The 26,678-nt window shown below is 54.3% G+C and overlaps 1 protein-coding gene and 1 long non-coding RNA gene across 11 annotated transcripts in view; one reads left to right on the forward strand and one right to left on the reverse strand.

Annotated features, from left to right (window-relative positions):
• Positions 1-824: 824 nt before the first annotated feature.
• KIFC3 (kinesin family member C3) overlaps positions 825-26,678 on the reverse strand; it is a 44,626-nt gene continuing 18,772 nt past the window's right edge. For 4 of the 9 annotated variants that reach the window (XM_023210050.2, XM_023210048.2, XM_023210051.2 and 1 more), the window contains 17 exons: positions 15,022-15,087; positions 14,349-14,492; positions 14,004-14,243; positions 13,337-13,510; positions 12,612-12,759; positions 12,402-12,532; positions 9,452-9,563; positions 8,068-8,249; positions 6,746-6,850; positions 4,750-4,880; positions 4,048-4,171; positions 3,674-3,803; positions 3,358-3,587; positions 2,913-3,047; positions 2,331-2,439; positions 1,731-1,757; positions 825-1,515 (listed from right to left, as the gene is read on the reverse strand). In XM_023210050.2, the coding sequence (XP_023065818.1) occupies positions 1,753-1,757; positions 2,331-2,439; positions 2,913-3,047; positions 3,358-3,587; positions 3,674-3,803; positions 4,048-4,171; positions 4,750-4,880; positions 6,746-6,850; positions 8,068-8,249; positions 9,452-9,563; positions 12,402-12,532; positions 12,612-12,759; positions 13,337-13,510; positions 14,004-14,243; positions 14,349-14,492; positions 15,022-15,087 (2,166 nt within the window). In that variant the 3' untranslated portion in view covers positions 825-1,515; positions 1,731-1,752. Of the gene's footprint in view, positions 1,516-1,730; positions 1,758-1,971; positions 2,440-2,912; positions 3,048-3,357; positions 3,588-3,673; positions 3,804-4,047; positions 4,172-4,749; positions 4,881-6,745; positions 6,851-8,067; positions 8,250-9,451; positions 9,564-12,401; positions 12,533-12,611; positions 12,760-13,336; positions 13,511-14,003; positions 14,244-14,348; positions 14,493-15,021; positions 15,088-17,808; positions 17,937-26,678 lie in introns of those variants that run through there. The other 5 variants (XM_031934449.1, XM_031934448.1, XM_031934451.1 and 2 more) reach the window with 2 other exon arrangements.
• Positions 1,720-5,080, forward strand: LOC111541294. 2 transcript variants are annotated; one of them, XR_004228562.1, is made up of 4 exons: positions 1,720-3,160; positions 3,281-3,758; positions 4,010-4,183; positions 4,314-5,080. It is a non-coding gene; the product is annotated as an uncharacterized LOC111541294 (long non-coding RNA). The 2 variants fall into 2 exon arrangements; XR_002731244.2 differs by lacking the exon at positions 1,720-3,160 and having other exon boundaries at positions 3,182-3,408; positions 3,520-3,758.

Below are 26,678 nucleotides of genomic sequence, written 5' to 3' on the forward strand. Positions count from 1 at the left end.
CAGGGGGCAGCAGAGAGTCAGGCCTGTGGGACAGCACCAGTTCAGCCAGTTCAGGCTGGGTAGGAAAGGGAGGCGGCAACCACCCTTCCACCAGTGGGTGTTGAGGTTAGGTAGGGGTGGGCCCCACCAGCCGGTCCTCCCCACCTCAGCCACACACAAGCTGTCTTATAGACACCCCCAGGATGCCACCAGGGGCAGGACTGGAAGGCACCTGCCCCTTCTTCTGAGCAGGGCTCTGATCAGCTGTCATTCCCTGCTGGAGCCCCCAGCACTGGCTGGCGGGAAAGGGTCCGCCGCTCTGTGGTCACTGCGACAGGTGAGCCCCCTTCTGCTCCCAAGGCAGGGACCAGGTACAGCCCTGCCCCGGGGTGGTCAGGGTCCTCGGCACTGGAGGAAGGTGGCACGGACCTCTGGCCAGCTCACTGAAGACGGAAAAGGCCAAAGGGTGGGCACAGGGTGGGCAGTGCCCAACATGTTTCAGGCAAGGCTTTAATGAGCCTTTGAAGCTCTCTCCAGCCTTAGTTTCCTTCCCATCAGTAACATGGAGGGATGCCCCTGTTGGGAGGTCGGTCAGTGATTGTGGGCACACGGTAGGCACTGCATGAGGTGACTGTGACCACAAACAACAGAGAAAGTGACCCAGGGTGGGACAGCACGGGCTCCCCCCAGTTGTTAAGGATGCGTGTCCCTAATTGACCTAGAGGACAGATCCTGAAGGGCTGTGGGGTGACCAGCCAGCACGGGAGTCCACGGGACCTGCCAGTGCCCCATCCCCCTTAGCAGACCAAGAGGGGCTCACAGACCAACTTTTTCAGACCATACTTTGTAAAAAGGCTTTTATTTTAATAAGTAAAAATGGCTAAGCTTCCAAAAGTTCTTAAATAGGATTTCAGAGGGAAGAAAATTCAAGAGACCAGTGAGCCAGGCAGGTGAGGGAGCAGCAGAATCCCCCACCCACTGGCTGCCTCTGTCAGCCATAAATACGGCACAGCCCCATGGCAGGAGGCCGTGCGCCTCTGTACACACCCCAGCTGCGGGAACCCTCCTTGAAGGAGAGGGGCGGGGAGGGCTGCCCTTGGTGCCACCAACCCACCCTAGTCCGCATGGTTCTTGGGCCTGCCAGGAGGCTCCTTGCCCATCCACTAAGGAGGGGGCTGGCCAGTCCTGCAAGCTGAGGAGAGCTGGGGCAGCCTGGGTGAGAGGCCTGCCCTCCTCCACACTCCTGCCCTCCTCACGGGGCCCAGCTCACTGACAGCCCAGGCCCACCAGGAAGAGCAGCCACCCCCGCTTTTCCGCCCATGCAATTTGCACCCAGAGCCACAGCCGAGAGACACCGTTTCCTTCTGAACATGTTTCTCATCTCTGAGGGGAGATGGAGCAGAAGAGGAGCCTTCACTCTTGCCTCCACCTCCGGGGGTCCTGGCACTGCAGCAGGAACAGGCCAGTGAGGCCTCGGGGCCCAGCTCCAGGCCCAGCAGGGTCACATCCGTCACACAGGCAGTGGCCGCGACTTCCCTGCAAGGGCACCAGGATCATCAGCCTCTTGTCTGCTCGCCCACCGGCAGCCCACAACAGGTGCCACCAAGAGCAGGAGGGAACCCAGCAGAAGCACACAGACAAGCACCAGCGGAGGCTAGACCCAGCCCTGAGCAGCAGAACGTCCCAGCGCAGCCCTGCAACCCACGGGGGCGGGCAGGTGGGTAGCCGTGGGCCACTGGCCCCACACTCACCTAGAGGCTGCAGCCCCAGCCGTCAGGCTGAAATCAAAGCGACACGCGTCTCACTGGTGGGCCTGCCTCAGGCCAGTACCCCACAGGACCCTGCTGCTGCTACCCCTTTGGATTCAAGGACAGGCCAGGCCTTCCCATGATCTGGGCTAAACAGGGGCTGGAGCCCTGGATCCCAGTCCTGTGGTGGGGTTCACTCCTCACCTAGGACGTAGGCAAGCCCTGCCCTTTCTTATCCCCAGGGCAGCTGAGGCGCAGGGAGGGGGATGCAGGGACTGCTCTGGAGGGGGCTTACTGCACAGGCCCAGCCAGCCCACCCTCAGAGAGCAGGGTCCCAGGGTAGAGTCAGCACCCCAAGCTGGGAGGCTGGGGTCTCCTTACACTGCCCCCTCCCCACAGACCTTCCATTTCCCACCTGCAGACTGAACACAGCACTGTCTGCCCTGACGACTGCCTGGGGGCAGGGGAGGTTGTAAAACAGGTTCTGGAGAAGTAAGAACTTTTTAAAAAGGAAAGAAAATAGAAAGCCAATCCAGGTAAGGGCAGCCTGGTGACTATTATCCTGGGGAGACTCCCCCACCCACACTTTCACTCCAGGCTCACCCGAGGGCTGCAGCTTCCTCCGGATGGATCCAGGGCGGCTACTGGTCCCAGAGCTGGGGGCTGAGTGGGCCCGTGCTGAGGGCTGTGGCGTCTGACAAGCCGGCTCCCACTGTCAGCAGGGAAGGGCGGGTGGGCGTGGGCCACGGCTGCCCTGGCCCCCCACCCTGCTGTGCTTTTCTCTACTCCCCTGCCCTGCCTCCTAACCTCCTAACACCCAGTTTCCTCATCTGCAAAACGGGCATGATGCTCGTGCCCCAGCCTCACAGTTATGGCAAGAATTAAACGAGATAACACATGTAAAGAAGTCAACTAGTTACCACTGTGTGCTAGGTACAACTAGTACCCACTGTGTGCCACCCCCACGGCCAGCTGGTCACCCCACAGGAACCTCTGAGGCCAAGAAGAATTACCTGTACTGAAGAGGCTCCTGGCTGTGGGTTCCAGCTGTAGCTCCACCCACTTCCGGCAGCTTCCCCGCCCCCTCTGCTTCAGGACGTCCCCGCCCAGTTCCCGCTGCTCCCGCCATGATCCAAAGTCTCTGACCCAGGGCCACCTGAGCCAGGCCTGTGACAGTCCCCGTACCTCTAGATGCTCCTGGCTCGACCAGGACCCAAGCTCTGCCCTGCGTAGCCCAGGCCCCAGCTCCACAGAGCGCACCCGTTCAGCAAACTTGAGGGAATAGAGCGTCTCGCTAGTGTTCTTCTCCACAGGGGACACCTAGGGGACACAAGAGCTCACTGCCCAACCAGGCCAGCTGGAGGGACAGCAGGGTCATCAGAGGGAGCTCACAACTGGGGATGTCAGAAGGCTTCCTGGAGAGGACTGAGATGGTAGCGTGGTCAAAGGTGGAGAGGAGGGACTGGGAGTTACGCAGGGTGTGTGTGGCCAGGTCTGGGGCTGGGGGCTGTTGCTGACTATGGAGCTGCTGAGACAAGGGTCCCTTTGCACAGCCTGGGGTCACTGGGTCTCGCTGCTAGCGCAGCCCCTACACTCTAGGGACTGGCCCGCCCTAACCCAAGGCACTCACCTGTACCACCATGAGGGTCTTGCTGTCACCACTAAGTGAATCCTGCAGCAGGTAGGTGAGCTTGGAGTTGCGGAAGGGCACGTGGCCCTGGCGGGAGCGCAGGGCAGCAATGACGTCCCCCAGAGCTGACAGCGACTTGTTGATGTGCTGTGCCTCCCGCAGGCGGCTGCCCTCAGCCCCCGACTTGCCCACGCGCTCGGAGCCAGCCAAGTCCACCAGGTTCAGCTTCCCTGCAGGGAGGGCACCCAGCAGATCAGGCCTGCCGTGCCCCTTGTGGTTGTGGGGATCCTCAGGCCAGGCTGCCCGCCACTCTCACCCGTGGTGCGGAGGCCCGTGCTGCAGTCCATGCCTCGCACCGTCACGATGAGCAGCGCGTGCGAGCGGGAGCTGTGCTCGTTGAGGTTGGTGAACTCCGTCGTGCGGTTGGTGTGGCCAAACTCAAACACCTGGGGGATTGGGAGCGGGAGGGCAGAGGCACAGTGTTGAGAATGGGGTCCGCAGAGTCACCTGGCCCCAAGCACCCGTGAGGAGTGGCACCACCCTCTGCAGTTTAGATGAGGGAACTGAGGCTCAGAGAGGCGTGGGGACTTGCCCAAGGGTGCGTGCTTAGGACACACCAGAGCCTACATTCAAACCCAGTTCTGTCCTCTAGAGCAGCGTGGCTGTGGTCAGGGGCTCCCTCCTCCACACCTTGTTGATGTCGTCCACGCTCTGCACTTGGAACTCAGTCAGCCCTGGTACATACAGCTGCCCACTGCCATCTGGGCATAGCCGGATCTCCAGTTTTTCCTGAGGCTCTTTCCCTAGCAGGTCCCTGGAGGGGTAGGTGAGACAGTCACTCCCTCCTCCCATTTCTGGCTGCTGTTTGCACTGCACCCAGCCCCCCAGCCAGGAATGTTCCCCCAACCCAGGAAGCCTTCTTCCGCCATCAGCTGAGCGCCTCTCTCCTCCTCCAGCTCCTCCACCGCATTCGGCTGACGCAGAGATCTCACTCCACAATGCAATGAGCCCTGTGGGCAGGGCCCCCAGCTGCCCACTCTCACCCATGGCCACCTGGTGCAGCCCACAGCTAGGGGCAAAGATTGCCTGGGTCTGGGCTGGGGCAGGCTGAGAGAGAGCCCCTCCTCCCCCTAGGACCACCCAAACCGATGGGCTGAGTCAGGACTTGCAGCCAGGTCCCTTGATGGCCTCATCTGTTCCCTGCACTCCCTTCAGGAAGACCCCACTTCCTATCCCCCATGGCTCCAGCACCACCCCAGAGGACCCCAAAACTGCCCCTGAGGCCCGCTCCCCACATGCTGGGGCTCCCACCTGAGGACCTCGTTCCAGCACCACCCCGGAGGACCCCAAAGCTGCCCCTGAGGCCTGCTCCGCACACCCTGGGGCTCCCACCTGAGGACCTCGTTGTAGATCTCCGCGGCGCTGACGGTGATGGTGTACTCCCAGTCAGACGCCTTCTCCTGCACCTCAGAGAAGAGCAGCTGCAGGGCCCGCTGGTTGATACCTGGGTTCTCGGGGGTCCCCTGGGGGCAGAAGGAAAGGCCCCAGTGAGCCAGGCCTGTCCCCAAAGATGCTCGTGTGGCGTCTGTCCCCCAAGCCCCTTGGCTACTCCTCCCAGGCAAGCCTCCTTGCCCAAACCTCCTACCTACCTGCCACTGTCCCCCCAAAATGCCCTCTACCAGCTGCAGGCAACTAGGCAACTACACCTCTATTTCCTCACCATTAAAATGGCATCGCCTGCCAGGACTACCCTGAGACTTACTGTCCATCACTGGGGTGAGGGGCCTGGCCTCAGACCCCACATAGGACAGCTGATGGCCAGATGCATGCCTGGCCCTGCGGGGCCACCTGGGAGGGGCACTGGAAATGAATGACCCCACCACTGCCCAGAAAGGGGCTCAATCTCAGGGAGGCTGAGGCCTGGGCTCTGTGGGTGGTGGAGAGGAGGCACAGGGAGGAGTGGACCAGTGTCCTGGGGCAGGAGGGTTGGGCTGGCCTTTCTAGAAGGAAACCTGGAGTCCCTACCTGGGCCCTCGAGGCCCTGGGAGCCCGGCCCTCGCCCCTCTTCTGACAGTATCTCTCACCCTCTCTCTATTCCTGCCACAGGGGCCTCCTGGCCAGGCCTCAGGTGCCCCTGGCATGCTCTGGCCTCTTGGCCTTGGCCCTGCAGCTCCCTCTGCCCCGGGTGCTCCTCTGACCTCCCCTTGGTCGGCTCTGTCATCTCCCTCAGGGAGGCTGCTCCTTCGCCCAGTACCCCCCAAACGCCCTGGCCCTCCCCCTAGTCAGTTCCACATCCCTCGCTTTATTTTTCTCCCTGGCCTGACAGGACACTTGCTGATTTATGTGGACCGTGTTGTCTCCCCACAGCCAGGTTGGCCCTGTTGGGAGGGCCCCCGGTGGAGGCAGGGACTGTTTGGGTCAAAGCCATACCTGGCACGATGCCCGACATGCCTCAGGCATCAGCAGATACGCTTGAGGACGAACGCTGATGTTTCTGGTGGTCAACTCAACTCTAAGCAATCCCAAAGCAGAGCGGGGAGCCCAGGGGATGCTGCACACACCCCCTTCCTCCTCCCACCTGGCCTGGCCTGCCCCCACTAACTAGTCTCACTAGTTCCAGAATTGAGGGAACAGCAGAGTCCAGGTGGGAAATAGAGGGCCGCCATGATAGGCTCCCTGCCCAGCAGGCCTGGCCAGCCCTTTTCCCTGCCCAGATGCCGTACCACCTGGCCTCCTTCTGACCTGGGGAATCCCACAGCACCCCTCAAGAGTCAGGGCTAGCTTTCCACTGCCCTCTGCCCACAGTCAAGGTCCTTCCTCATCTCAACGCCCCCCCTCCCTAGCCAGCCACCTGCTCCACCACACCTGGGAGGGCGCCAGTGACGAGCAGGGAGAGGAAGCCTTGGCCTGGCCCCAGGGGCCACCAGCAAGAGCTGGGCTCTCCACCACAGCCTTCGCATGCCAGTTTTGCCCTGGGATCTCCTCGAGGACTGAGACCCACCACTCATCCCAGATCCCCCAGGCCCGGCCAAGGCAGCCGTAAAGCAGGAGTGTGCAGTGCATACTCAAGGTGAAATGCAACCCCGGTCCTGAGAGAGGTGGGTGGCCTGCCCTGGACTCTGTCCCCAGGCCAAGATCCCTGTGATGACAGACCCCCCCTTGCCTCTTCCCCAGTCCTGCTGGGCCCATTGTGGTACCGTTGGGCAAGGGGGCCCCCTCTTAAGGCCTGGTGCCTTGGGGCTAACACAGATAACTACAGCCTCTGCTCCTGGGTTGTGAGGACCAAATGAGGCAAAACACACACTGCACAAAACGCCAAGACCAATGAAGGAGTGCGCATTCCCTTCATACTTCACTGTGAACCCCCACCCCGTGGGGCAGCACCCACCTCCATCGTGTACGTCTTGCCAGCACCCGTCTGGCCGTACGCAAAGATGCAGACATTGAAGCCATCGATGCAAGAGGTGATCAGGGCCTGCACCTCCTGGAACACCTGGGAAGGTGGTGGGAGGGAGGCTGGTGGGGGGCTTCCAGGGCTACTGGGACCACCAGCTACAACTCCAGCCACCTCCCCAACCATGCTGTCCTTCAGCAACACCACAGCATGTGTTACTGCAGTCACTCAGCTCACAATGGTTCGTGATTCGTGAGTCATACATTAGACATCAGTGGGCAACTGGGCCGCCCAAAGACTGCAGGGAAGACAGGCCGGTGCCTGCTGCCCTTCCCCCAGCTCCTCCTGCTCTTTCTCAAAGAGCGCTCAGCACAAGGAAGGCAGAGGTCAGCACATGCCTGGGGCCTCTCTGGCCTGGGCCTGCCTGCCAGCCGTCAGCGGATGGGGGCAAAGACAGAACCAGACATGAGAACAGGAGGGCACAGGCCTTGGTAGGGCTGGCAGGTTGGTCTGGGCAGAGATAAGGGAAGAGTGGACACTGAGAACACATGGTTCTCATACAGCCTCAGGGGGTCGGGGGATTCCTAGGAAGGCCCAGGGGACTGATACAGGAGGGTACTCCCAGATGGAGAAGATGGGCAGGGTCATGAAGATGGATGGGGCCATGTGGGTGGGCAGTCACAGCCATGAGGGTTGGAGGGGCTATGATAGTGGGAGGGGCCTGAAGGTGGGTGAGGCCACATGGTGGGAGGGTAGGAGGGGCCTGAGGGTGGGTGGGGCCATGCAGATGGGAGGAGCCACAGCATGAGGGTGGGATGGGCTGTGATGGAAGGAGGGGCCTTGAGAGTGGGCAGGGCCAGGCAGTAGAAGGAGCCACGTGGATGGGAGGAACCAAAGCCATGGTGGTGGGAGGGGCTGTGGGTGGGGCCATGTGGTGGAAGGGACTTGGATATAGGAGGGGCCACATGGTGGGAGGAGCCACAGCTGACAGAATAGAATGGGTTATGATAGTGGGAAGGGCCTTAAGGGCGGGCGGGGCCACACAGTAGAAGAGGCCTTGGGGATGGCAGGAACCACAGCCATGGGAGGGATGGGCTGTTTCTGGATCTCCTTCCGAAGGAGGCTTCCAAGGCCTTCAGTCTTAACTTCCCACCCTCTTCTGTCCTCCAGAGGAAGGCGCAGGACCCTGGCTCCCCACTTCTGATTCCTGTACCCCCCACTCTTATGCTTCTTCCTGCCCAGCCCCTCTCCCTCCCTGTGAGTCCGTCTTTCCCTCTCTCCATTGCTTTCCCTTTCCCGCATGGGGCCACACTCACGTCCTGCTGCGAGGCCTGTGGGGAGAACACCTTGTCCAGCTCGAAGGACACAGGCTTTCCCTTGTGCAGCAGGTGGATGATGGAGTCGTCGTCGGCATCGAAAGTCACAGCATTGGTGGCCTCAGGTCCTTCCCCATCCTCTTTGGTGACTGGCCGGACACGAGCAATCACTCGGATGTTCCCTGGGTTGGTTGGGGATGGAGAAATGGGCCCAGGCCATGTTAAGACCAGTCTCCACTCTGGTCCACTGGTGTCCCAGGCAGACCAGGTGGCCTAGGAGTCCCCTGATTTTAAGCACAGCCCCCTAGGGGAAGGGGGCCCACAAAGCTGTTATCCATCATTCACACTATAGTATGAATTCACTTAGAGTACATTTCTTCTTGAACAGACCAGCTGACTGGGGTGGAGCTCTGCCTTGGGGATGGGGAGGAAAGGTCAGTTGTGGGGCTCAGGCACTGCACCCAGTCAGGGTGAGAGACCAGAACGGATACTCTCTTTTCCTCCCTGGACTTCAGTTTCTTCATCTAGACAATGAGGGGCTTGGGCCCCAGTGAGCAAAGAGCCTTGTCCTGAATGCCAGGACAGGGCTTAGGAATCAGATGGGCATATAGGCCCGGCAGCAGGTGATGACTGATGGTGTATCTGAGGGCCCAGATAGTGGGGCAGCCACAGGGGTATCTGGCAGCATGAGCTGGTCATGCCACCATCTACTTCCAGCCTTCGTTGGGATCCCCGTGCTCTTGTATTGAAGAGGAAACATCCCCCACTTCCAGCATGGCCCTCCCTTCTCACCCATCTGTTCCAGCTCACCATCCAGGTCTCAGCTCTAACTTTGCCTTCTCTGAGAAGCCCCTCAACACATTTGCCTGTCCCATACCCAGGAGAGCCTGTCTCAGCCCTGGAAGGCAGCAGGGTTGGCGTTCCCTGACAATCATCATTGTCCATTCTCATACTAAAGTGAGCACCGGGAGGCAGTCTGTGGGGCCATGACCACAGCCTCAGGCTGGAACGGCACCTGGCACAGAGGAGGCACTCCAGAGCTCCATGCAGTGCATGGTGGAGTCTCAAGCTTGACCAGGCCCCAGGTCAGAACAAGTTAGCTTTCCAGCTGCCAACAACCCAGTGCTGCAGTACCACACCCCTTGGCCATCCAGGGCCTGGGCAGTCACCTGAGCTGGACAGACTCAAGTTCAAATCCAAGGGGGATCATTTAATATCCATGTGGCTTTGAGCAAGTTCCCTGCCTTCTCTATGCCTCTGTTTCCTTATCTACAGAGATAGGATTAGAATAGCACCTCAATGGTGGGGTGAGCTCCAAGCATGACTGCCAAGCCAGGTCGAGGACCCCGAGGCTGGTGTCCACCCCCAGCCCTCCTGCAGTCACCTTTCAGTCGCACGAGCTCGTTGTGGCACTTCTTGCGCAGCTGCAGCTCACGGCGGTACTTGCGCAGCAGCTCCTGGTTGTTGCTGTTGACCTCCTCGATGGCCTGGCCTATCTGGTGGGGGGTACACACCACTGTCAGGGGGTCAGCTCCATCAGCCTTGCTGGCCCAACTGCCCACCCCTGAGGGGTGCTCACTGCCTCCTGCCCCTGGCTGAGTACCTGACACACACTATCACATGTCAGACTATCCCAATCACCCCTCTGGGTAGGTACTGCTGCCATCTCCATTTTATAGATGATGAAACTGAGCCCCAGAGACGCTAAGCTGACAGCTCGAGGCTGCTCTGCTAATAAGCATAGAGCCAGGACTCAGCCTCCACACCATAGTACTAGTGCTTGACTATGTGATTCAACCAGACTCAAATTCCAGCTCTGCCCCTGAGTAGCTGGGGACCTGAGACTGCTGACTCAATGTCTTTAAGCCTCAATTTTCTCATCTGGAAAACAGGGATAATACCATCTAACTCCTGAATCTATAAAGATCTCCCAGTTACATTTCACAGGGGGAAAGAAGATGCAAAATCACACATACAGTATCCTGCTGTATACAGAATCACACGTCCCCTTTCTGGGGTAGAAGGAAAGTGTACACAGTGTATACAGTCATCCCTTGGTAACCATGGAGGATATAAAACTCCACAGATGCTCAAGCCCCAGATATAAAATGATATAGTGTTTGCCTGTAACCTACACACATCCTCCCATATACTTTTCTGAGACAGGGTCTTGCTCTGTTGCCCAGGCTGGAGTGCAATCACAGCTCCGTGGATGTGGTGGAAACTCATCATGAATGGTGTTATCTTGGCTCACTGCAGCCTCGACCTCCCAGGCCCAAGCAATCCTCCCACCTCAGCCTCCCGAGTAGCTGGGACTACAGGTGCAGGACACTGCACTCAGCTAGTTTTTTTTATTTTTGTAGAGATGGGGTCCCACTATGTTGCCCAGACTTGTCTTGAACTCCTGGGCTCAAGTGCTCCTCCTGCCTCAGCCTCCCGAAGTGTTATGATTACAGGCGTGAGCCACTTTGCCCAGCCCCGCCCATGCACTTTAAATCATATCCAGGTTACTTACAATACCTAATACAATGAAAATGCCAGGTAGGGGCAGGGCGCGGTGGCTCATGCCTGTAATCCCAGCACTTTGGGAGGTCAAGGTGAGCAGATCACCTGAGGTCAGGAGTTCAAAACCAGCCTGGCCAACATGGTGAAGTCCCGCCTCTATTAAAAATACAAATCAACAACAACAAAAAAACCTAGCCGGGCATGGTGGCGTGTGCCTGTAATCCCAGCTACTGAGGAGGCTGAGGCAGGAGAGTCACTTGAACCCGGGAAGTGGAGGTTGCAGTAAGCTTAGATCCCATCATTGCACTCCAGCCTGGGCAACAAGAGTGAAACACTGTTTCAAAAAAAAAAAAAAATGCTGTGTAAACAGTTGTTATATGTTATTTTTATTTCTATTATTTTTAAATGTGCTGTTATTTTTAATTTTTTTTTATTATACTTTAAGTTCTAGGGTACATGTGCATAACGTGCAGGTTTGTTACATATGTATACATGTGCCATGTTGGTGTGCTGCACCCATCAACTCGTCAGCACCCATCAATTCATCATTTATATCAGGTATAACTCCCCAATGCAATCCCTCCCCGCCCCTCCCCATGATAGGCCCCATTGTGTGATGTTCCCCTTCCCGAGTCCAAGTGAGCTCATTGTTCAGTTCCCACCTATGAGTGAGAACATGCGGTGTTATTTTTAATTTTTTCAAATATTTTTGATCTGTGGTTGTTTGAATCTGGGAGTGCAGAACCTGTGGGTGGGGGAAGGGCCTAGCATATATTCACACACACACATATCAATTGGCTTAAGCATGCTCAGAATGGTCAGGGGGAAGTGCTGAGAGGCCACACTGGGTGGCAGAGAGGCCTTTCCTATTCACCTGATGCCCCGCTGTGGAGTTTGACTTTTCACCATGTCCACGTATTACTGACCTACTCTTTTAAAGGAGAAGAACTATATTCTGTTCCCAAAATATATTAGTCTCTGCAAAGCTATCATACAAATTCAAGGAGCTAACGGCTATAAACAGCTCGATATGTAGGAGGCACTTAAGAGGCGCTGGCTATTCTCATATGTACAAGTACAGCTTGAAAGAATTAAGTTAAACCTAACAGAGATAAGACTGTATCGGCCAGTCATGGTGGCTCACACCAGTAATCTCAGCACTGTGGGAGGCCAAGGCAGGAGGACTGCTTGAAGCTAGGAGTTCAAGACCAGCCTGGGCAACATAATGAACCCTGTCTCTAATAAATTATTTTTTTTTTTAAATATGTACGTAGCATGTTTTTTTGTTTTTGAGACAGAGTTTCGCTGTCACCCAGGCTGGAGTGCAGTGGCACAACCTTGGTTCACTGCAACCTCCACCTCCCGGGTTCAAGTGATTCTCCTGCCTCAGCCTCCTGAGTAACTGGAATTAACAGGTACCTGCCACCATGCCCAGCTAATTTTTGTAATTTTAGTAGAGATGAAGTTTCGCCATGTTGGCCAGACTGGTCTCAGACTCCTGACCTTGTGATCCGCCCGCCTTGTCCTCCCAAAGTGTTGGAATTATAGGTGTGAGCCAACGCGCCCGGCCTGCATGTTTGAAACATGAAGTTATCTGTAACATGTTTGGTTTAAAGAATCATAGTAAGACAAATAGCCGAATGCTTGCCCTGAGCAGTCGAGTTTCAAACAGGGCCTATAAGGGCAGCAGTAAGTGTCATGGTGGGTGGGGCAGGGGCTGCTGTCTGAGGGGCTTTGTCTGAGCTTTGTAGGGAAGCCCTGGGTGGATGTCGTGCCTCTCCCAGTGCACTCCTTCAGCCTGGACCCTCCCACCCACTGCCCTCGCTCACCTCGGCCTTGACACTCCTGAGGGCCTCCTGCAGCAGCAGCGGGAAGCCGCGCACCTGCCGCTTGAGCCCATTGTAGTCGTTGGTGAGGGTCCGCAGTGCTGGCTGCAGGGTCAGCAGGTTGGTCCGGACGCCTATGGGGACACTCGGGCTGTGAGGCGGGAGGGGATGAGGGGCTGCGGTGTGGGGCAGACAGGGCCCCAGTCAGCTCACCTGCTAGATTCTCATGCACAGCCTTCATCTCCACCTGGGCTCTGGCAAAGGCCTCCTCAATGGCCCGGTTCTTGTCCTCTTCCAGGGACTGCATCTCCTCCAGCATCTGCCCATGGGCCCGCTCCAGCTCTGACTCGTACATGGCAATCTGGCAGCCAGACCAGGGAAAGGCTCAGTACCTCGAGGTGTGGGAGGGAGAGGGGCAGGTGCCATACCAAGAAAGAAGCCCCACTGGTCACCTCCCATGCACATGAACACACATGCACACACGTGTGCACACACGGAGGGGTAGAATGGCCTTGTCTCTCTCCCCGTAAAGGGCTGTGAGCTCTGTGCATTGGCCCCAACACCAACCCAGTAGTGAGCACACATCAGGTGCCCAAGTCACGTGCCCTCAGGAAGGTAGGAGAGGGCCTCTGTGATGACAGTGACCAGTGCCACTGTAGAGCTTACTGAGCAAGCCTGTGTGCTGGGCCCTGGGCAAAAAGCTTCTTGGGATCACGTTCCTGAGTCCCCACTGTGAGGTGGGTTCTGGGACCAGATCGTGTTATAATAGATGAGGAAACGGACACCGGACAAAACTCGCCCCGGGTCCCATGGCCATCAGGGAGAGGAGGGACTGGACCCCATGTCTGTGGGGTGTCCGAATGCTTAACTGATGCATTGGCCCAAGGGCCTGCCTCTGGCTTCCTGGCTGGGCGTGTGCCCCCACACAGCCTGTGTACCTGCGCCCGGAGCCGAGCGGTCAGCTGGTGTGAGCTCTGCAGCTGCTGTTCCATCTCCTTTAGCACCTGCCTCTGCATAGCCACCTGCTCCTGCAGGTGCTGGTTCCGGGCCTGGGACTCGCTGAGGGCCTGCTTGGTCTTAGATGACTCCACCTCCACTGTCTTGATGACATACTGCAGGGCGAGGGAGGAATGGCGCGTGGAACCAGCAGGCACCAGACCTCACCCCAGACCCTGACGCAGCCGGCCAGGGGAAGGAACTCTCAGGAACATCCCACTCAGAAACCCGGAAAAAACTAGAGAAGCCTTGAGATCCTGGCTTTCCAGAAAGCTGGGGGGGTCTCCTGGAACCTTCTCTTCTTAACAAGAGGCCACTATGAGCCTGCCTGGGGCCCCATCCTGGGTACAAACAAGAAAGGCAAAGATGGGGGCAGAATCCAGAGGCTGCGCTGCATCTATGCCTGGCACCTCAGTTGTTGGATACCTACTCGGTGCCTGGCCCTGGATACAGGAAGGGAAAGGGGCAGGATCAAGCACAGAATTGAAATGATTCCTCCACCCACATGCACCTACCTATTCACCAGGTCAAGCCCCTCTTATGGGCTGGCCCTGCCCCAGGCACCAGGGACCTTGGACTGAGGTACAGATCAGGTGAGCCAGGGCTCACCTTGACAGGTGGGGACTGGGCCCGCAGGCTGGCAATAGTCTCGTGGCTGTCACGCAGGCGCCGGCTGAGTCGTTCCTCCTCCTGCGCCTTCTCAGCCAGGCAGTCCTTGAGCCGCAGCTCCACCTCAGCCAGCCGGTCAGTCTTCTGCTGCACCTCCAGGTTCAGTTCTGACAGCATGCCTTTGCTCTCCGCCATCTCCAGCTGCAGCTGGGACAGCTTGTCACGGAGCTGGGCACTCTCCTGCAGCCAGTGGGAGGCACTAGATGAGTGCAAGGGACAGGCTCACTCTGAGGAGCCGGGGTGGCCCTCCAGGACCAGCATGGGGGCTGCGGCCATTCTGCTCACCTGGCTGTGCTCACAACCTGGGCAGGGACCTGCTGGCTTTGCACGTAGCTCTTGCAGCTCGGCCTCGCAGCGCCGCATCTCCTGTCTCAGTCGCTCATTCTCCACCATCAGCAGGTCCCGGTGCTTCTCCAAGTCGGTGCCCCCCTGCAGAGAGCCAGGGCCGAGGGGGCACATGTGGTGAGGGCAGATGGCAGGGGAAGGAAGAGGGGCCAGCAGAGATGGCACAAGGGCAGGGGAGAGAGGAGAGGTGAGGAGAAAGGCAGAGGGAAGGAGAAAAAGAAAAAGGCAAGGGCAAGAGAGGAGGGAATGAGCTCAAGAGAGAAACCAAGAGAAAGACAGTGGAGGGCAGAGTCGAGATCGGTGGCAACCCAGGGCCTGCTCTCCCTGCTGCCCCTATTCTGAGTGTGAAAGTCACAAGGAGAGACATGCTTATACCAGGGTTCACACTCCTGTTTAATGTTAGCAACCGGGAAGGAATCTCCCACCCCTTGGAGCCACAAGGCCTCTGAGGGTACCAGGACGTGGGGATAAGGCTCTCGGTGTTTCTGAGACAGGGTGGGATGGATGTGTGGGCTCAGGAGAGAGAGGGTTGCACCCCTGCCCCTGGCAGGGCCCATCTACACAGGGCCAGGCCAGCCCCCTGTGCTGCCCCAGGACAGCCTTGCGGCCTCACCAGCTCAGATCGCAGTCGGCTCACTTCCTGGGCCTGGCTAATAAGCTTCTCCTTCAGGTGTTCCACCTATGGGCACAGAGTCAGGAGCAAGGTGAGACTCAGTCTTCAGCTCCAGCCCACACCCAGGCCTCTGCCCAGCACCAGGGATGACTGATGTGGCCGTGGCTTCTTCTAAGGCTGTGGCCTTAGGTTCCCCTATGTTCAAGCATCCCGTCACACCTGGGACTTCAGGTGAGCGAAACCTGGGCTGGTACTGACAGCCTCCCGCGCCCTCTCTCTCCACAGTACAGAGCCAGCCCCAACTCTTCAGGAAAGCCCAGAGAGCAAGTGCAACCAAAGCCATCCCGAAGCCACCTGGGACCACCCAACAGCAGCCCACCCTCGGGACCCCTCACTCCACGAGCCCCTCCCGAAGCCCTGTCCCTGCCTGTGTCTATGTAATGTCATGTTCTCTCTCCTCTACCTGCCTGTGTCTATGTAATGTCACGTTCTCTCTCTTTAAAGGGGCCCCTAGATTATACATACTCCAGGTCCTCCGAGCCCTGGATCCACCCTGGCCCAGCCCCCAGAATTTTCCACTTGGGGTGGTCTCTTGGCAAGTCGGCCTGTGGAGACGGGTCTTCCAGTAGCCAGAGCACACTTAGAACCTGTGTCCACCCCTGCTCCCAATCTGCCTTGCAGGAGAGCTGTGGCGGCCAAGACTATTAGAGGGGGAAGAGGGTGTGCACCCCATGAGGAAGCCATGGTCACCTGGCTTATCCGGACCCCAGAAGAGGGGACGCCATCATGGTGCCAGTCCCATGAGGGCAGATCCCAGGGAAGCAAACCTTCCCCGGAGCTGTCCTCCAGTCAGCCATCCCCTCCCAAGGCCCCAGACCCTGGTCTCACATCAGCCCACCCCCAGAAACCTCTCCTCAGGAAACAATCCACAGACACAGACTTTGGCTCCAGCTTCCGTCAAGGCATGTTTAGGACTTTTCTTGCAGAACGTCCTGTGGTGAGCACCCCTCACCTCGGGAAAGGTACGTTAAGAGCCAGATTCCTATGTGGTAGTTTAGGAGGTTTACCCAGCTGGGTTCTCATTACTAAATGACAGGCAACAACGTCCACTGACTACAGGGGAAAGCCAGGTAAGGCGGGTGAGGGGCTGTGCAGGGCTGGACTCCCAAGAACCCCCTAAGAAGGCGGCCACCATTTTCTCCCCTCAGACCACAGGAGGTGAAAACGCACACTCAGCATCGTGAAAATTCTCATCTTTCAAGAAAGGCCTAGGCCAGCCTGAGCAACATAGCAAGACCCCATCTCTACAAAAAGTTTCAAAACTCAGCCGAGTGTGCCAGTGCACGCTTATAATAATCCCAGCTGTAATCCAGAGGGTTAGGATCACCTGAGCCCAGGAGTCTGAAGCTGCAGTAAGCTATGATAGCACCACCGCACCCCAGGGTGACAGAGCGAGGCTGTCTCAAAAAAAAAAAAAAAAAAGAGGTTTAGAGTCTGCCCTCTTAGCACAGCCAGCAGCATGCATCAGCCATAGTTAAGACAGGCCAGACATCTGGATTTTGCGAGGTGTGTGTAAAATCGCCCTACTTTACATGGTTGAGATGTCATCAAGCTAGTCTGTGTCATCAAACAAGGTAGTGTTCGGCCTCGGAGGTCCCCGTCTCCCAGGGCTGGAGAGAGCGGCTGACTCACAGCAGTTAGGCCAGCTCTGAGTGGTTAGGGGTGGACCAAGGGATCCAGCCCCACCTCTGAGGAAAAGGCCAGGGAGCTGGCTTTGCCTAGTCACAGTGGGGCGGGGGATTCCAAGATGTAAGACCCAGGTGAAAGGCTGGGGGCCCAGCCAGGCCTCCTGGGGGACAAGCAGGTGACCCAAGGGCCAGGCCCCAGGAGGTCAGCTCTGCTGCCACCTGGACAAGCACATTCCTTCCTAGCAACACGCTGGGCCACAGCCAGGCAGGGAGGCAGAGCTTGCACCACTTCTCTGCCCACTCAGTGTCCGAAGAGAGGACGGCTCAAGTCCTTTGGCCCCGGGTGGGAGTGGGGACAGTTTGCATGAGGCAGCCTTTCTGCTAATTTAGTCCTAAAATTGAGAATACCGTGAATAGCCACGCTTAGAGGAGTGGGCAGGTGAATTACAATGTGTATATACATTACATGGACTATTCTGTCATTACATTCATGTTTATCAAGAGTTTTAAATATCATGGGGAAAGGCTCATCAACGTATTAAGTCCAAGAAACATCTGAAAAACCATTGAATATACAGTACTAAAAAGTGGGGGTCTCTGGGTTGTGGAATTATAGTTGACAAAATCTTTATGCTTTTCAGTAATTTTTTTTTTTTTTGAGACAGGGTCTCACTCTGTCACCCAGGCTGGAGTGCAGTGCCGCGATCTAGGCTCCCTGCAGCCTAGACCTCCTGGACTCAAGCCATCCTCCCACCTCAACCTCCTGAGCAGCTGGGACTACAGGCACATACCACCACGCCCAGCTAATTTTGTTTTTTTTTAAAATATATAGACAGGGTCTTGCCATTTTGCCCAAGCTGGCCTTGAATTCCCTAGCCTCAAACAATCTTCCCGCCTCAGCCTCCCAAAGTGCTAGGATTACCGTTGGGAGCCACTGCGCCCAGCCAGTAATTTTTCAGTCTCAAAGAATATGTATTCCTACTCTTCCTACCCTGACATAAGTGAATCGACTTCCTTTTCAAAAGGTTGGAGTCTCCTTCCACCCCACCTCCCTCCTCCACACAGGCTGCTGCCTCAGCATGGGGCTGGGCGTGCTGACCTTGATCGTCTCCACTGTCGCCACTGCCAGGCACTCAGACCCCGATGCAAGGAGAGTGGGGTTTGCCGGTGTTTGCTGGGGGTGGGAGGCGGGATACCCACTGGCCACCTGCCTGCGGCCCAGGGTTCTGTTCTGTCCTTGCGTCACAATGGGAACCTGGGGGTTCCTGGGTTCTGTCTGGAATCTCAGAGGGGTGCCCAGAAGGAGGTGGCTGCAATGTGGGGGGGTCAGGCTCGGGGAGCATGGGGGATGGTGAGGGAGTTGAGGAAGGGGCTGTAAAAGGCCCCTTTATTCAGAGATGTCAGACACTAGGTCATCTCTGGCTTGTTGCGGGCAGCAGAGCAGGGGGAATGTGGCTGAGACGCAGCAGACTGGCACCACGAGCACTCTGGTCCAGGCACCAGTGACCTGCTCCGTGGCAGGTGGTTGGCCAGCTCTACTGGGTGTAGGTCTCGGGCTTGTGGGGAAGATGTCCACTTTCTCCCGCACTTGAAGGCAGGCAATCTCTCAGAATTAGGGAAAACAGGCAAGAAGTCAGAGAGAAGTGGAGGCACCTGGGGAAAGCGGATAGGTGATGGCCTGGGAGCAGTGGAAGCCAAGAGCAGGCAGAGCCAGAAGGCAGGGCCTTCCTCAGGGGAGACTGAGGGCCCTTCACACACTCACCGCAGCTCCCAGCCAGCAAGGGCCGTCCGTGTCTCTAAGCCCACCAGGGGAGGGTCCTGAGCACCACCGTGGGCTCGATACATACTTGTGGTCGCAAAGGGGCAGTGGGCACATGCCTGAGCCCAAGACACCGGATGGAGGAGAAAGCAGGCTCCCCACTAGGCCGCTGAGATGGTTCCAGGACAGCATGGACGTCAGTCCAGGGCTGAGGACGGACCAGGCTGGGGCTGTGCGACACTCCTCCCAGGCCCAAGCTCTTCATCAGCCAGAGCAACTAAGTCACAGGCCTGCTGCAGGGGGCCTCAGCCCTGCCTGCTCAAGGGGAAGAGGGAGCTGGGCCTGTCTGCCAACTTGACACCACCTGCATTTATACTTCACAGGCAGAAGCTGCTCGACCGAGGGTGGGGCCGGCCAGCCCAGGTCTGTGTTTTCTCAGCTGTCTCCTTCCAAGGCGGCCTCTTACTATCACAGAGAGAAAACCTGCTGGTTACCTCTTTACCTCCCACCAAGCCCAGCAATGATCATCAGCTGTCTGCTAAGGAAAAGCGGGCCCTCCCAGGCCGAAGCTGCTGAGCTGGGAAAGCCAGAGGGCCTGGAATCCAGACAACCTCAAGGAAACTCAGCCCAGAGGCCAGCCGGGCGGCCCTGGCAGCACACCCTGTGGAGCCCACAGAAGGCCTGATCCTGGCTCTATGACCACTGGCCAGGCCTGTCTGTCCCCTGTCCATGCCACCCTGCCTCTGTTGCCAAGTCTTCACCTCTGGGTCCTTCTGCCACTGATGGGCAAGTAATAGCAGCTGACAATTCGAATTCTTAAGCCAGGTTGCCCAGGTTCTAATCCAGACATTCCCTTACCCGCTGGGTAATCTTGGACGAGTCTCTTAAGTTCTCTATGTCTCTTAGTTTCCTTATTTGTATAATGAGGCTACCTCATGGAGGCTGTCTCGAGGATTAAATGAGTGATATATGCGAAGGAAAGGTCTGTGAAGGCAGGGATTTTTGTCTGTTGTGTTCAGCACTGTATTCCCAGTGTCTGAAACAGTGTCTGGTACACAGTAGGTGTTCAGTAAGTACATGTAGGAAGAATGCTGAATGCATGAGGGGCCAGCCAGAGCAGAGCTTGTGGATGAGGTTGGTAAGCAGAGACAGGGTGGTGGGGCTGGAGTGTGCTGAAGGATGCTCATCTCTACCAAAGGCAGGAGCTGCCACTCGACCTCAAGCGGTGGGTGCCATGTGGGAATGTCGGCTCAGAGGTGCCGCATCTTCCAATATTTATGACAAAAAGGAAGTCTAGAGTTTTATATGAATTTAATTAAGATTTAAATGTTGGAATTAATTTGATTTTAAAAGCAGGCCAATTAGAACTAATAAATTCAGCAAAGTTGAAGGATACAAAATGAACACACAAAAATCGGTTACATTTCTACAACTAACAATAAACAATCCAAAAAGAAAATTAAGAAAATAATTCCATTTACAATAGCATCAAAAAGAATAAGGTACTGAGGAATAAACAAAGGTTAAATATTGTATGCTAAAAACTACAAAATACTAGTGAAAGAAATTAAAGATGACACCAATAAATGGAAAGACATTCCATGTTCATGGATTAGAAGATTTAATATTGTTAAGGTGTCAATACTACCCAAAGTGATCTACAGATTCAATGCAATACCTAACAAAATCCCAATGACATTTTCTGAAGAAATAGAAAAATCCTTATCAGGGGACACCATATAGCTAAAACAGTCTTGAAAGACTGAAGGTCTCACACTTCCTGATTCCAAAACTCACTAAAAAGCTACAGCAATTGGCCAGGTGCAGTGGCTCATGCCTGTAATCCCAGCACTTTGGGAGGTCGAGGCAGGCGGATCACCTGAGGTCAGGAGTTCGAGGCCAACATGGCGAAACCCCATCTCTACTAAAAATACAAAAATTAGCCAGGCCTCATGGCAGGTGCCTGTAGTCTCAGCTACTCAGGAGGCTGAGGCAGGAGAATCACTTGAACCCGAGAGGCAGAAGTTGCAGTGAGCTGAGATCACGCCTCTGTGCTACAGCCTGGGCGGCAGAGCGAGACTCCATCTCAAATGAAAAAAAAAGCTACAGCAATCAAAGCAGTGCGGTACTGGCATTAAAACAGACATAAATACCAATGGAATGGAATACAGAGTCCAGAAATAAACCCTGACATACATGGTTAAATGATTTTTGACAAGGTTGCCAAGACCATTTAATGTGGGAAAGGATAATCTTTTCAACAAATGGTGCTGAGAAAACTGGATATCCACAGGCAAAAGAATGGAGTTGGATCCTTACCTTATACCATATACAAAAATTCACTCAAAATAGATCAAAGAGGGCCAGGCACTTTGGGAGGCCAAGGTAGGAGGACTGCTTGAGCCCAGGAGTTCTAGACCAGCCTGGGCAACATAGGGAGACCCTGTCTCTACAACAAGTAAACAAAATTAGCTGGGCATGGTGGCACACGCCTGTGGTCCCAGCTACCAGGGAGGCTGAGGCGGGAGGATCACCTGAGCCCAGGAGGCCAAGGCCGCAGTGAGCCATGATCACACCACCACACTGCAGCCTGGGCAACAGAGCAAGATCTTGTGTCAAAATAAAAAACAAAAAGCCCCAAAGACCTAAATGTGAGAGCTAAAACTATAAAACTCTCAGAAGAAAATAGAGGAGAAAATGTCATGACATTAAATTTGGCAATGATTTCTTGGATATACACCAAAAGCAGAGGCAATAAAAGAGAAAACAGATAAGTCGGACTTCATCAAAATTAAAAACTTTTGTATAACAAAGGATACTATCAACAGAGTGAAAAGGCAACATGTGGAAAATACTCGCAAATCATTTATCTGATAAGGAGCTATTATTCTGGATATATAAAGAACTACAACTCAACAACAACAAACCCAATTAAAGAATGTGCAAAGAACTTGAATAGAAATTTCTCCAGGCAAGACATACAAATAGTTAAAACAGACATGAAAAGATATTTAATATCACTGGCATTAGGGAAATGTAACTCAAAACCACTATGAGATACCACTGCACACCTATTAGGATGGCTGTTACAAAAATAAAAATAAGCAGGAGCGAGTCCCAGCTACTCCAGGAGGCTGAGGCACGAAGATTGCCTGAGGCCAGGAGTTTAGAGGCTGCAGTGAGCTACGACCATGAATGGCCACTGCACTCTAGCCTGGGCAACATAGCAAGACCTCATTTCTACAAATAAATAAAGAAAACGAAAAACCAAGTGCTCATAAGGATATGGAGAAACTGGAACCTCTGTGCACTGTTGGTGGGAATGTAAAATGGTGCAGCCACTATGGAAAACAGTATGATGGTTCCTCAAAAAATTAAAAATAGAACTATCATATGATCCAGCAATTCCATTTCTGGGTATATACCCAAAGGAATATAAAGGAGGGACTCAAAGAGATACTTGTACACTCACGTTTATAGCAGCATTATTTACAGTAATCAAAAGGTAGAAGCAACCCATGGATGGATGAATGGAAAAATAAAACAAACAAAATATGGTATATCCATACAATGGAATATTATTCAGCCTTAAAAAGGAAGAAAATTCTGATGCATGCTACATGGATGAACTTTGAGGACATTATACTAAGTGAAATAAGCCAGTCGCAGAAGGACAAATATTGGATGATTCCACTTACATGAGTAGTCAAACCCACAGAGATCAATGGAGAATGAGGAGTTACTGTTTAATGGGGCCCGAATTTCAGTAGGGGAAGATGAAAAGAGTTCCAGAGATGGATGGTGTATTAGTGAGTTTTCACACTTCTATAAAGCAATACCTAAGACTGGGTAATTTATAAAGAAAAGAGGTTTCATCAGGCACAGTGTCTCACACTGGTAATCCCAGCACTCTGGGAGGCCAAGGCAGGTGGATCACTTGAGGTCAGGAGTCTAAGACCAGCCTGGCCAACATGGTGAAACCCTGTCTCTACTAAAAATACAAAAGCCGGGCATGGTGGTGTACACCTGTAGTCCCAGTTTACACAGGAGCCTGAGGCAGGAGAATCACTTGAACCCAGGAGGTGGAAGTTGCAGTGAGCTGAGATTGTGCCACTGTACTCCAGCCTGGGAGACAGAGACTCCGTCTCAAAAAATAAAAATAAGTAAGTAAATAAATAAATAAACAGATAAATAAAAGAAAAGAGGTTTAATTGACTCACAGTTCCACATGGCTGGGGAGGCCTCAGGAAACTTATAATCTTGGCAGAAGGAGAAGGAGACACAAGGCATGTCTTCCATGGCAACAGGAGAGAGACAGTGAGCACACGAAGGGCAAACTGCCACTTTTAAACCATCAGACCTCATGGGAACTCACTATCACAAGAACTGCATGGAGGAAACCACCCCATGATCCATTCGCCTCTCACCAGGTCCCTCCCTTGACATGTGGGGATTATAATTTGAGATGAAATTTGGGTGGGGACACAGAGCCAAACCATATCAGATGGTGATGGTTGTTGCACAACGAGAATGTACTGCTGCTGAACTTAACTCTCAAAAATGCTTCAGATCAGCCGGGCGCGGTGGCTCACGCCTGTAATCCCAGCACTTTGGGAGGCTGAAGTAAGTGGATCACCTGAGGTCAGGAATTTAAGACCAGCCTGGCCAACATGGTGAAACCCTATCTCTACTAAAAATACAAATTAGCCAGGTGTGGTGGTGCGCACCTGTAGTCCCAGTTACTCAGGGGGCTGAAGTGGGAGAATTCCCTGAACCCAGGAGGCAGAGGTTGCAGTGAGCTGAGATCATGCCACTTCACTCCAGCCTGGGCAACAGAGCAAGACTCTCTCAAAAAAAAAAAAAAAATGCTTAAGATGGTAAATTTTATGTTACATCTATTTTTAAAACGATAAAAATAAAAAGAGAAGAAGAAGAAGAAGAAGATGGCAGCCAAACGAGACATATTTGAGGGCAAGAGCTTCTAGCCTGTGGCCTCTGAAGACAATTTTTTTTTTTTTTTTTTTGAGATGGAGTCTTGCTTTTTCCCCCCAGGCTGGAGTACAGTGGCGCGATCTCGGCTCACTGCATCCTCTGCCTCCCAGGTTCAAGCAATTCTCCTGCCTCAGCCTCCCTAGTAGCTGGACTTACAAGCGTGCAACACCACACCTGGCTAATTCTTGTATTTTTAGTAGAAACGGGGCTTCACCGTGCTGGCCAGGCTGGTCTCGAACTCCTGACCTCAGATGATCTGCCCACCTCGGCCTCCCAAAGTTCTGGGATTACAGGTGTGAGCCACTGTGCCCTGAAGACAGTTTTTTAAGGTTCACTCTTGAGGTGCGGGGGGCAGGAAGGGAATGCAGTGAGTGCCGGGCACGGTGGCTCATGCCTGTAATCCCAGCACTTTGGGAGGCTGAGGCAGGCAGATCTCTTGAGTCCAGGAGTTCAAGACCTGCCTGGGCAATATAGCAAGACTCTGTCTGGACAGAAAATACAAAAGTGGGCCAGGTGTGTTGGACACCTGTGGTCCCAGTTATTCAGGAGGCTTAGGTGGGAGGATGGCTTGAGCCCGGTAGGCAGGGGCTACAGTGAGCTGTGATCATGCCCCTGCACTCCAGCCTGGGTGACAGAGTGAGACCGTGTCAAAATAAAAAAGGAGTATAGTGAGGTCTGGGCAGCATGTCACATTATTGGGAACTTCAGGAACCTTGAGGCCATGGCTCTAGGGACATCCACAAGAGGACAGGGGAACTCAAGGCCAGCAGGACGTGGCCTGGAACTGTTGTTAACAACACTGGGGAGGGTCATCCCAACAGCCACAGCCTCCTGTGGTCACCAGACCGAGATGAGCAGCCTCTGTGGCCTGGGTCAGCTGGGTGCTCAAGGACTATGGACCTTTGGCCCAATTGCTCTCAGTATATACAAACACCTCCTCCTCCTGGCACAGCAGTGGGGAGGCCTGAAAAGACCACTGTAGCCCCCACAAGCCCAGATCCCAACAGTGATAATGGAGCCCCGTTAATTGAGTCGGCTTTGCCAGTAGGGCAGGGGGATTTCATAAGATCATTTTTCATCCCCTATTCCCCTGAGGTAGGTACTATTATTATCCCCATTTTACAGGAAGAAAAACTGAGCTCCTAAGAGGTTAAGCCTTGGTTAGGCAACTTACTTGAGGTCACCTGACCAGTAAGTGGTGGACCTAGCGGAACTCACATCTGACTGACCCTTGCAGAACCCTCACCCTTAACCATGGGGCCACACAGCCTTGCAGGAACAGCAGTGTGAGAAAGCACCCGATCAGAAGCCAGTGTGCACAGGGCTGGGAACATGGCACCGCAGAAAACAAGGCACAGTGTATCCCCTGGTGGGCTTTGCTTAGAGAGGCAACGTTCAGAATTCCAGGAAAGTCCAAGTCTGCGTCAAACCACACTGAGGCTAGCAGGAGACCAGGGCACATGGGAGTGACAGCTCACGACGCACCACACATTACAGTTGACCATCCTTTTTTCTGTCCACTCTTACAACAGATCCACCCCTAAACTGCAATGCAACATTTGTAAGCCCCAGTTTAGAGACTGGGAAGTGAAGGCTCAGAGAGGAGGTGACTTCCTACAGCTGCCCAGCTGGCACATGGCACAGCCAGAATAGAATCCTGCTCACGGGATTCCAAATCCAAAACTCTCCCAGTAACAACAATGGTGTGGCCACAGCAACACCAATGACTCACTAGGGATCATCTCACCACATCCTATTATCACATCCATTTCACGGATGAGGAAACCGACCTGCAGAGTGGTAATTAACTGTCCCAAGGTCACATAGCTAATGAGTAGTGGCAAAGTCAGGGTTTGAACCCAGCTCTAGATCCATGTGGTTGGCCACATCTCCACAAGGTTGGGCCCCCTAGAGAGTATCTCAGAGACCTGGAGCTTCAGATACATCCCCTGAGAAATTTCCAGAAAAGAGCTGCAGTCAGAAAGTTCAAGGACAGGCCAGGTGCTGTGGCTCATGCCTGTAATCCCAGCACCCTGGGAGGCCGAGGCAGGTGGATCACCTGAGGTCAGGAGTTCGAGACCAGCCTGAACAACAGGGTGAAACCCCATCTCTACTAAAAATACAAATTAGCCAGGCATGGTGGTGGATACCTGTAATCCTAGCTACTTGGGAGGCTGACGCAGGAGAATCGATTGAACCTGGGAGGTGGAGACTGCAGTGAGCCGAGATGGCGCCATTGCATTCCAGCCTGGGCAACGAGAGCAAAACTCCATCTCAAAAAAAAAAGAAAAGAAAAGAAAAAGAAAAACAACGTTCAAGGACAAAATGAGAACAAAGACCAGGAACCATTCTGAATTCTTAAGTCACTTGCGGGAGTGGGGTAGGCTCGGGGTTTCTCCTAAGAGTGGCTGGAGAGCTGGGGGGTCAAAGAACTAAAAAGGCTGGATATTTCCTCCTCAGTTTCCCTTCTTAAAACGTAAGTTGATTTTGTTAATTAAAGGAAAAATGTTTTCAAAAACCTCCTTAAAGTCACAAAAGGTTAGATAAAATGATTACACTTCTATGAAATATTCAGAAAAGACAAATCCATAAAAACAGAAAGCAGATTAAAGGTTGCCAGGGTCCGTGGGGCAAGGAGCATGGGGAGTGACCGGCAGTAGGCCCGGTGGAGTGATAAAGATGTTTGGCAATGAGACACTTGGTGATGAGTGCATTGCCATCTTAATATACTTACCACCGACCACCGAACCGTACACCTTCAAGGGGTGAATTTTATGGCATGTGAATTATATCTCCATAAAGCCCTTTTCTTTTCTTGTCTTTTTTTTTTTTTTTTTTTGACGGAGTTTTGCTCTTGTTGCCCAGGCTGGAGTGCAGTGGCATGATCTTGGCTCACTGCAACTTTCCCTTCCCAGGTTCAAGCGATTCTCGCAACCTTCCCTTCCCAGGTTCAAGCGATTCTCCTGCCTCAGCCTCCCGAGTAGTTAGGATTACAGGTGCCTGCCACCACACCCAGCTAATTTTTGTAATTTTAGTAAAGACGTGGTTTCACTATGTTGGCCAGGCTGCTCTTGAATTCCTGACCTCAGGCAATCCACTTGCCTTGGCTTCCCAAAATGCTGGGATTACAGGCATGAGTTACTGTGCCCAGCCCACGAAGCCCTTTAAAAAAACACTTATTTGCAAAATGAAGTGTCTGAAGAGCCTAACTGGGGAAG

Source organism: Piliocolobus tephrosceles, chromosome 17 (assembly GCF_002776525.5).
Source record: "Piliocolobus tephrosceles isolate RC106 chromosome 17, ASM277652v3, whole genome shotgun sequence".
Taxonomy (NCBI): domain Eukaryota; kingdom Metazoa; phylum Chordata; class Mammalia; order Primates; family Cercopithecidae; genus Piliocolobus; species Piliocolobus tephrosceles.